Source organism: Strix aluco, chromosome 4 (assembly GCF_031877795.1).
Source record: "Strix aluco isolate bStrAlu1 chromosome 4, bStrAlu1.hap1, whole genome shotgun sequence".
Taxonomy (NCBI): Eukaryota; Metazoa; Chordata; class Aves; order Strigiformes; family Strigidae; genus Strix; species Strix aluco.
In genome coordinates, this window is record NC_133934.1 from 50,409,939 (window position 1) to 50,420,683 (window position 10,745).

Below are 10,745 nucleotides of genomic sequence, written 5' to 3' on the forward strand. Positions count from 1 at the left end.
ATGTAACCAACAGAAGAGACTGGCCGCATCCTATGTCTATTTGATTGATATTAATTGCTTCTAAATAACATCAGCTATGCATGCATTAACATTGCATGGTAAGCTGTACTGGCTCACATTACTCCTTCTCTTACAGGCAGGTGATACAATAACAGAGGTGGAACCTGTAGACAAAGACTGGATGAGTGGAGAGATACAAGGGAAGTCTGGTATATTTCCCAAGAACTTTGTTCAGATTTTAAAAACACCATGAAGCATTGCCTCTCTTCATACTCCCTACATGTGGGAGAGAATGTTTTCTATCCTAAAGGCACAGCAGAGACATCAATGTGTTTTGACTATCAATGTTTTGCACTACTTTTTCTAGACAGTCATTCTAGTATCTTGAAGTCAAATAAGAAAATTTTAGTCTTTTGTGACAGTGTATGTAGTCATGCTTCATGAATGCTCTGAGAGCAAATACAAGCAGGATTTTAGCAGTTTCCAACTAGGGAAATACTGTGGTGCAACACCATTTTAACTTAAATAGCATTGTAGTATCTTTACTATCTGGTATTACATTTATCATGCACAAAGTCTGCATAAAGTAAGCTTCTTTGGGCTTTTTAAAAAAACTTTTTAAAATCCAAGTTTAAAAAATTGTTTTTAAGATATAATTACAGCACTCAGTATGTAGATCAAGTTTGATAATCAGGTTTTGTTACTGCTTGACTTCCACATTAGCAGTAGAATCCACTTGTTTTATGACTTAGTGCATAAGGAAGATAACTGGTATTTCATAGTAGAAAAATATCAAATCTAATACTGGTAAGAAGGAAAACTCAGAAGCAAATCCTTGTGTAGTATTTTTCTATTCTTAGCCCAAGCTGCTCATACAGGAAGATCACAGAAGTAAAACTTCTTTTTCTTTAAGTATTTTGCCTCCTAACAAGTAATGTTCAAATTGGTATGAATCATCTTAGACCTTTCTCCCTTCCCCTGAAATCCTTTCCAGGTGCAGGTTGATTTTTCTACTCCCCTGCTCTTTGAGCACTCACCCTTCTTTCCCAGCTGAAGTTAGCTGTGACAGACAGCGTTTATTGAGCTCTCTCAGATCCCCTCCAAGTAGTAGCTGCACTATTCCAATTATTTGCCCCTCCACCCCCTTCCTGTAAGTAGAAAGCCAGTCTTCACTCAGTCTGCATTTCATTTGTCACTCAAGCACTGGAACATACTTCAGTAACACTATTCCTATCCTTAACATGAAGGGTATTATACAGCCTTGGTTTTAGCTTTCAGCAGACACAGGATTAGTTTGCAGTTTGTTACCACATACCAACTATACTGAGCATAATTATAAATGGTCTGTCAAGGCCTTAAGGAAAACATGCCTGGCAAGAGGTTGGTTACTTCAAGAAGCTCTAACAAAGGCATTTAGTAAAAAGCAGCAGTGTGACTTGAACAGCAAGCTTAAGACACAACTGAGGTAGCTTCACATTATAGGAACTTCTGGTAGTAAATAGCTTTCTGCAACATTTGGCTTCTGACAAAATAGTTAAATGCATCTTGATTAACTGCTAACTTCATCAGACTGGAATAGAAAAAAATTATGCTGCTGTTGGCTCTTTCATTGCTGACAGTATTCCAGTATTCCATCACTTTTGTATTGTATAATAAAAAAGAACTAGTGAGCTGTTAGTATGAGTCATTACTTCAGAGATGCAGGTCACTAGGTATCAAAACACCCTTACAAGATTCTTCTTTGTGGGTCTGGAAGTTCAGGTTGCAAAAGGGCCAACAGTTGAGTGGTGGATGGAGACTGAAAACTAGAGTAATGATTGTCCTTGAGACGGTTTTGACTTAAGTCATGTGCCTGCCTACAACTTTATCAATACAAGGTCCAAGTATTAAAGCAACAACTACCTACCGCTACAGAAGGTTGGCGTGCATCTAAATTGGTGTCTAAGCAAGCTGGCGAGGGTAGCCCTCCCCTCCCCGGGCACTGCACTTTGGTTACCATCTCACAGCAGGAAGGAACAAGCTCACAGCCAAAACTGAACTCCCCCACCGCAGGGAACAGGCAGCCAGTCTCAGTAGCAGACTGGGGCTCCCCTGAAGTGAGCCCAAGAAACATGCTGCACAGACATGAGGCCCCCAGCCCCATTTCGCTCTGCAGTCAGTTATGCCACAAGTACTTGCAGACAGACACAGATGTTAGCCCTCCAATCTTTTTCCTCTAGAAGCTTCATGAAGTGTTGTGTATTTAAACTGCACCGATACCATTCACACAACTGAGGGATGAAGATCACACAAAGTTTTCTAATGAGATGAGAACTGGATTTCTACTTTCATTAAGGGGATTAACCTTGTAAGAATTATAAAGTGTGTCCTATTCTATAAAGATGGAAACATGACAATTTATAGAGGTATTATTCAGTTTTACCATCCCCAAGCAAGCTTATCCATAACTCCTGTGAAATCACTTAGTAAGTCCACCTTTGAGGACAACCCTTCCCAGTCTCCACGCTCTCCTGCCAGGAGATTCCAAAGGTTCATGTTGTTTTTTCCAATAAAACAGCCATCTCCTGCTACAGAAATCCAAGGAAACACATAGATAGATAGATAGATAGATAGATAGATAGATAGATTTCCTGACTCCTGCAAGCCCACTCAAGACTTTTCAACCATAAACTTTCAGTGGATCACCCTTTTAGGAGAGGCTTCTTCCACCATGACCTGTGCCAGCACGATTCCTGAACCTGCAGGAAACACAGCAGGGGGAGAACAGCAGAACCAAGCAAAGCCCACACCAACAAACATAATACCCAGGTCCTCCAAAGACAGACCACATCATTGTCATGGTAGATGAGGCTTAAGTGTATGATGTTTACTTACTGTTTGTCTGGTAGTTTTCTAATATTTTGATACAAGTCTCAGAAGTAGAACTGAATTTTTATATTTTCAATTTCCTCTTCCCTGTTTTTACAACTGTGTATTGACCGGTTGTTTTTGTAACTTCCACTGAATGTTTAGTCAGTGCCTGTCGGTAGATAAGACCACTCTCCTTTATTTTAATCATCTCCCTATTACGCAGGGCAGGAAGGGCAGCAAAGCCTTATCTTCCGAGCAAGGAGTGCCATCTAAAGGCTGCTTGCATTACTGCAGGCAGATAAGAGTGTATTTATTAAAACAAGTTAGACACTTAGCTTTTACAGGAAGGGATTTTCTTAAGACTTGACGCCTAACATCACCATGAAACTGCATACAGATTGTAAATTAAAATTCCTAAGGTGTACAGTACATAATCTGCAAAAAAATGAGAATGAGACAGAGCGCAAATCCTAACTGCAATATAGTAGCAACTTTCAGCTGTAACCTTGAAATTCAGCTAGACTCTCATACATTAGTATGACAGTAAAAGCCTCATTTCTCAAACCATTTTCTGTTTGACCCACCCTCTGGAAATATCTTCAGGAAGACATCTTTGTTCTGTGTACATTTAACAGTGTCCTAAATAAATCTTGTAAGTCCAGTAAGTTTGTTATGGTACCTCTGTAAATTAAGAATGTATTTAACCAATAAAATTTTTATAATTAAGTCATGATGGCATTTTCATTGCCTTATGCTGTGGAGAGCTGAGCTTTCCACTTCACACAGTGATTTTATGCATCTCATTCTGCTTATGTATTTAACACAAGAGCAAGAAACCCAGCCCCACCCCCAAACAGCTACTACAGTAATACCACATCCCTTTACAAGTAGTCCAAACCCCTCAGAATCCTGATGGCTTTAACACGGTTTATTCAAGCCTTCAGACTTGGGTACGTTTTACACTTGCCACCTGCAGCAGCCAGCCATTATCGCAGGGTATCACTCAAGATGGTGGATGCTCTCCTCTGGCTGTGGCAAGATTACTTGTGACCAAGCCATGGGCTGAACCTGAGCTGATCAGCAATTCTACACATCATTTCAGTGGACGCTGCTATTCATATACCATCATTTTTCAGCTGATATTTGTACAGAGAATACAGAGGAGGCACAAAGGTTTCCTTCCTGCTTACTTTCACATCTGAAATAATTTTATAAAGTGTACATTTACCCAGAGCCCCTATATGGTAATGCCAGCAGTCTATTGATCCAAAAATTAAATTTTAAAACCTGAAAAAAGTTCTTGTTCTTTCCCCAAATCCTCTTGGACTGGCCTTTTTGCAACATATACACCTCAGACATACAGCTGAAGGAAAAAGAAACAGGGTAACAGACACACAAGTTTTCAGAAATGAGCACAAAACACCACCTTAGGATTTCTAACTCTCCTTGTCTACAGAGAGCACAGGCCAGTCACAGTCCCTTACAATGCATTTGATGCAGAGAAAATACAGCCAACACCTGTCCATTACTAGAAAGTTCTGACACATCTTACTGTAATGCAGCAGGGCTTGAATATATGCACATATATGTACACACCTGCATTAAAACTTGCTGTAGTAAGTTCAAGGATTTTCAATCTCCCCACACTTACCCTAAATCATGGTTTGTTTTTCCTAAGTCCAGTGAAAAGTTCTTTTGTTAGAGAAGAGGCATTTATTGCAATTTATGGCTTAAAAAATATGACTCTCTGGGACTCCTGGAGAATGAGTGCAGATGGAGAGCAAAGCAGAAGATGAAAAGCAGCACTACTCCTTTCTCCTGTTTCAGCATCAAAGTTTTGAGCACTCACTACCCTTCCACCACACAAACTGGAGAAAGCACAACAAGCAGGCCTGTATTTACAATCCAATAAAGACAGTTACCTGACTATTAAATCACAGGCTATTCTAAGTATCATCCCCCAATAGTTTAACTTGGAATCACAACATGAAATCACATCACCTGCAGTCTGAAATTAGAAAATATTTTCATTTTGCATATTAGTTGCTCCAAACCAGAATTAGCAACTCGGAAAAAGGCAAAAATCCCTGACACCAGTACAGCCCTGGTGGGTAGTAGTGTCTCTCTACTCTTTGCCTAGTAACTTTGTTGCAACAGTAACATTTAATTGCTTCTCCTTTCTTGCCCATTTTACAGTTGACTGCAAAAGCCACCACTATCTCTGTGACCTCCCCAAATCTGTCTGTATCATTCTGTTCTCAGGTTTTAAATGACAAGCTTACCAACAATTTAACAGCACGAAGTTTAGCTTTGCTGCCCGATTCCAAACAAAACAGGCTGATAGTGCAAAAACATCCTTGTTTTAGCCAGAAAAATACACCCTTCAACTTCTAAACTGGCATACGCTGAGCAACAAGCAAAAATGCTATCATCAGAGAATGCAAAAAGCACTCTTAGAATTCGTCAGCAAATCACTTGAGTGCTTTATTTTCAGAACAGACCATTGCCTCTTTACAGCAGAACTTCTTCCCCTGAAGTTCCACAGGTTTTTCAACTGTGATTACAGTTATCCCTTGGTTCTGATAGAGGCTAAAATACATACAACCCTACTTTTCAGCTTATTTCTACACTGCTCAAAACCAACACTGCTTCCATAATCAAAATTACAACTTAAAGATCTTTTAACACCTTTTGACTATCAGAGACCAATCTATCGCGAAAGGTCGTATCAAATTACTACCAAGAAGCTTAAACATACACTTAAGTAATTCTCCAGTAAGTAGCCTGGATCAATCCCAAAGACTTCCCTGCAATGAACAACTCCAAAGCAGTTACCTTTCCCTGTGTGACACCCCATACCCTGTACAATGCTCCTCTTTGAAGCACCTTTCACCAGTACAACCCCTGCACACATCCACAAGACTGGTTTTGTGAGGGCCAAAATTACTGGGAAAAACCCAACACAGAATCCTTGGTACCGTACTCTCCACCTTTCAAAAAGGACAACCCACCTTCTTCCACCCATTGCGCAACACCAATCACAAAAAACAGATCTCCAAAACAAGCGGGTTTTTTCTTTTTTTTTTTTTTTTTTTAAACCAAGGCAACAGTTTTTTACCTTTTTAAAAGCCCATCCACATACCAAGTACCAATACTATCTAGTAGCAATACAGGCAACCAAACATTAGTTCTCTATATTAAAACTTTTATTTTCGATCAAATTTTAGTTTCAGACAGATTCTTGCACGGGCGGCTCATATCCATCAGCTCGCTCTACTTTAGTGCCTGCCTCATCTCCAGAAGGTTTTCCAGCACCACCACCTTCACCATGCAGTTCCATCAGCTTGCCCACTAAAAAGAAGGAGTATTATAAATAGTGAGAGATGCACCTACTTAAACAGTTTTAAATTACCGAATTGCTCATCATATACAAATTAAACCACCAGAACATTTAATGTAGGTATGATTCAAGTCCATTCCAGAAAGCTCGTGCAAGGAGATGCTGCTACAATTACTGACAGACAAAACCAAGCAGTGAAATAAGTGCTACATAATGAAATTGCAAATGAAACCTTGTTGATAACCTACTAATGCATTATATGGGAATGTCAGAAAGGGGGAAAAGTAGAATCATTCCATGTCATCTGGGACCGAAACATTTTGTCATCATTCATTCCCAAGCCAAAGCCTTTGAACAGTCAGCAGCAGTTTCAGGCAAGAATTCAAAAAAAAAATCTCCAAATTGAATGATCCCTGCTTGCCTTTCGAGCCAAGTGTTGGACTAGAAGGACAAGCCTTTTTACTACTACAGCTACTTAAAGCTTACAATGTTGCTTTAACATCTTTTTCCAAAAGCAAATACATTTTAAACTAATGGCTTCCCACATCCTCCTCTATGAACACTAAAAGTCTGCAGGAACTGACTTACATTCAAATTTGGGCTTCTTCAGCATCTTAACCTTGCGGACATAGACGTCGTGAAGAGGGTAAATGGACTGACAGGCCTTCTCTATGTCTTTGCCAATGCTGTCTGGGATCCTGAGAAATCAGAAAGCACATCAGGACCAGAACGCTACAAAATTGTGCCTACTTCTTCACCAGCAACACAGGCTTAGAAGAGTTCTTAAGAATACATAATGTTCTACAGAAGTCGGCATCATCAATACCACCTTCACTCTCTCGACAATTTTCTTCAAGTATGTTTAGATTCCAAGACATTTTCCTTGCATTGTTAGAAGGGATAGTGCAAGTCTGCTCATTTTGAGAGCAAATCTGCAATTAAACTTTTGGAAGCAAACACCATGCTTCGGAAAACTTCCTTCGATCAGAAGAACCCAGAACATTCACAGCCCCAACTGATCAGAATTACAATTTTAGTCTGTAAAAACACAAATCTAAAACCTCTGGAGAGCCTGAATTTACATTTATGCAAACATGATGGTTGATGGAAGTCGAATACGATACAGAGACTAAGAGAGTATTTGAAGAAAATGGCACATCAGCTTTTCAACACGAGAGGCACCTTGCCTGGTCTCTGCTGAGTGGTACGTGAAGCACCAGCATTCCCCAAGTACTCAGTAACGACTAACCAACAAACTATTTAAACTGTAGGGAAACAGAAAACACAGCCTGAGCTTACAGCTTATTGACAACTTCTTTCAGGTCGTTGGTTTGGACCTCTCGGGTCATGATTTCCATCATCTTCTTGCGAATCTGTCGAACCTGCTGATGCTGGGCATACGAGGTCTTGCGGATTTGGTTATTACGCTTCTTTGTAAAACCCACGCAGAAGAGGCGCAGTAGGTAACCATCGGTAGTTTTGACGTCTACATGGGCTTCGATCATCGTCTAAAAAAGAAACAGTCACTTATCAACGTGACAGGTTTCTCAAAACCACACACCTAACACTCATCAATATCTGCTGATGCCACTTCCAATGCAGCTTTACGTGGCATCAGTGGTTATCTCCTTTCCTAAAGGCACCAGCAACAACGCAGACCTTGTTCTTTACACACCTGCCATTTTTTGACCATGGAGCACATTTTATCCCGGGTGAGGTCCATTCCATGGAAGTTGGTCAGACAATTTTTGCCCTGAACGTCCTCAGTTATCAGTTTAAATTTACGGAAGGCAACCTCATCATTCTGCAGATCAGCCAGACTCACTTCAAATACACGACCCTTCAGTCCATCAGAGGCAATTTCTGTATTATGAAACAAAATAAAACACCTTTTATTAACATTAGAAAAGTATTACTCAAATCAGATACTAAATTTCCATTTAATGTTTTCTAATAGTAGGTGATGCCACTAGCTTCACAGCTCTCAAGTTTTTAGGTATCTTGAACAAGATCAAACCAACTCATGGAACACAATACCCATTTTGTTAACTTTGTGAGGAATCTTTAAGATAATTGTATCAGATGCTGAATGTAAATACCAGTGAACTGCAGATTGCAGCATGTGTAACTGTTTTTTTTTTTAAAGTGGAAGAGGTTACAAAGTATTTGGAAATTATGAACAATAATGAAAAGATAAACATAAAAAGCCCCATGTGCTAGCAGAGATAAAGCAGCAACACCAAAGTACAGTCATTTCACAGCTCTACCTCTAACAATTAACCATTTCAGACTGGCTGTCTCATACTTGGTTTACAGTGACCCTTATTTTAATAGTTTCACACATATACAGTTCAAAATAACAATCATCTTCGTAACTTTAAGTGCAACCAGAACAGTATAATGCAGCTATTTAGCCATTTTACACAGCCAACCTTCCAAAAATACTGTTACCTCTATCTGGATCACCCTGCATTCCTAACAGAGGCTTCCATGTCCTAAGCTCTGCCAGATGACCTAAAAAACCTTTACCATTCAGCGATACATCTACATATGCTCCCATTACATTAGCAACTGTAGCTCTCAGAGATCCCTTTAACTAAAAGCTTCAGATTTCGGTCTCTTCTAACACGGTGGTCTATTATGACCAAGGTCTCCAGTAACACTGCCTCCATATCTCCCTCTGTGATAATCAGAATGACTTTTTGATTCTCAACTTTCCTCAAACTCATCAGGTTACCACAACTTCAGGCACATCCTTCTGTATCATATCTATAGTTTGGTACTCTTGTACAAACAAGGACCACACTGTATCAACTTCCCCGCAACTAAGCTCACTTATTTAAACAACCCTGTCAACTTAAGAAAACTCACTCAAAACAAGCAATGAAGTTAGAGGCACTTCTCTTTTTAAGCTTACAGGTTCATAATATTATGAGCAAAAACTATTTGTCAGCACTTCTTTAATCGAATCTCATTTGGAGCTAGCACATGGGACAAACACATCTCCCTCTACTGCATAATACCCCACTACTCACTAGTTCCTTGAGTCCTGGTGACAAGTGTCTTCCCGATGTTTCGGATATTAAACATCGCTGGTGCTTTGACATCATACCAGTCCTTTTTGGAGAAAGGATCAACCCTTAATTTAAAGCAGAAAAGATTTTTTTTTTATTGGTTTTCTCAGATTAAACCAGGCTGAAGACAGACCTTCCTCCCCATATGCTTTGCGAAATGGAAATGCAAACGTCAACACTTTGTGCTTTCAAGTTTAACGTGGTTGGCAAGTACGTGAATAGAGACAGCACTACCCACCACAGCGAGGCAGACATTCATTTCAATTTAATTCAGAAAGACGAAAACCAACTGCGGAAACATCATAAAGCTAAGACGACAAAAAACCATACAGAGCTACACTGTGGCGATACAAGCTGTGCGCTTTAACTGACGTCCCCACGAAGACCCCGCTGCATTTCTTGACCTCTGCAACTAAAAGGCACTAGACACAATGAAGTAAGTGCGGTGTTGGACTTGCACCAGGACCCCCCGGGAACCCCCCGCACCCCCAGCGCGCAGGGCTTCAGCCGGGCCGGGCCGGGCCTTCCCGCAGGGCCGCGCAGTCTCTCCCGGGGCCGCGGGCACATGGCGGGGCCGCAGGCAGCCCAGCCCGGCCGGGACCCGAGCACTCGCAGCGGCAGCGCCCACCGCCGTCCGCCCGGGGCTCTCCCCGCGGACCGGCCCGGGCCGCCCCTCCCGCCGCCCCGCAGCTGGCCCCGCGTCCAGGCGAGGCCCGCGCCCGGCCGCCGCCATGACGGCAGCAGCCCGCTGCCCGCCGCCATCCGCCCCGCATCCACGGCATCCTGCATCCACGGCAGCCCGGCGCCCCGTCTCCGCCTCTCCCGGCCGCCCTTACACTTTCTTCTTGGCGCCTTTCTTGCCGCCCTTGGTGAGGCGCTTGTTCTTGCCCACCGCCATGGTCCCGCCCTGCCCACAGAAAGGCCGGACACAGCCGATCGCGCGAGATTATACGAGAGCGACGCTCGCGCGAGAGCTGCGCGGGACGCGGGGCGGCGCTCTCGCGAGAACGGGGCCGCAGCTCGCCGGGAGGGGGCGGGCGGCTCCCTTGGGACGTGCCACAGCGGGGCGGAGCCAACGGCGCGGAGCAAGAGGGGGCGCTGCCCTGCCCGCCCCGCCCCGCCCCGCCCCGCCGCGGGCTCTCGGCTGCGTCAACGGCGGGGTTCAAGGGGGAAAGAAAGAAACAAGACCTCCTAAAATATTAAAGCGCAAAAAGTCAGGGCCCTGTGTTTCCTGTGCTCAGCCCACCCACGGCACCAGCCGCCCTGGCCCGGCCGGCCTCCCGCGCCTTCGAAAGGCGGGAAAGGACGCCGTGGAAAGTAAGAGCAGAAGCCAGGGGCCGAGCGTTCTGGGGGAGGCACGGCAATAAAAATGGCAGCGTTTGCCCTGAGATTGCAGGGCCAGGGTCTGCGCTGACCATGAGGGTGTCAGGCAGTGGCTACTGCCGGGCCCTCCTTGGGAGGACAGAACCTGGCAGCGGGTT

The 10,745-nt window shown here is 43.0% G+C and overlaps 2 protein-coding genes and 1 non-coding gene across 6 annotated transcripts in view; 1 reads left to right on the top strand and 2 right to left on the bottom strand.

Moving 5' to 3' along the window:
* SH3D19 (SH3 domain containing 19) overlaps window positions 1-3,580 on the top strand; it is an 89,384-nt gene extending 85,804 nt beyond the window's left edge. For all 4 annotated transcript variants that reach the window (XM_074823030.1, XM_074823029.1, XM_074823027.1 and 1 more), the window contains one exon: window positions 137-3,580. In XM_074823030.1, coding sequence (XP_074679131.1) covers window positions 137-253 — 117 coding nt within the window. In that variant the 3' untranslated portion in view covers window positions 254-3,580. The remainder of the gene's footprint in view (window positions 1-136) is intronic.
* A 2,458-nt stretch (window positions 3,581-6,038) lies between these two features.
* Window positions 6,039-10,254, bottom strand: RPS3A (ribosomal protein S3A). The gene is made up of 6 exons (XM_074823034.1): window positions 10,101-10,254; window positions 9,226-9,329; window positions 7,866-8,053; window positions 7,490-7,698; window positions 6,779-6,888; window positions 6,039-6,201 (listed from the first exon to the last, which is right to left on the bottom strand). Exons 1-6 carry the CDS (start codon window positions 10,160-10,162, stop codon window positions 6,080-6,082), a joined length of 795 nt encoding a protein of 264 aa, XP_074679135.1. The 5' UTR covers window positions 10,163-10,254; the 3' UTR covers window positions 6,039-6,079.
* On the bottom strand, window positions 6,455-6,525 carry LOC141923657 (small nucleolar RNA SNORD73). Its single transcript, XR_012623372.1, has one exon. It is a non-coding gene; the product is annotated as a small nucleolar RNA SNORD73 (small nucleolar RNA).
* Window positions 10,255-10,745: the final 491 nt, after the last annotated feature.

Coding starts and splice junctions, on each gene's coding strand:
- RPS3A (XM_074823034.1), bottom strand. CDS start 10,162: ATGGCGGTGGGCAAGAACAAGCGCCTCACCAAGGGCGGCAAGAAAGGC. Junction 7,699..7,865: donor CCATGGTCAAAAAATGGCAG/GTGTGTAAAGAA, acceptor TTTCTTTTTTAG/ACGATGATCGAAGCCCATGT. Junction 6,202..6,778: donor GAAGAAGCCCAAATTTGAAT/GTAAGTCAGTTC, acceptor CCTTCTTTTTAG/TGGGCAAGCTGATGGAACTG.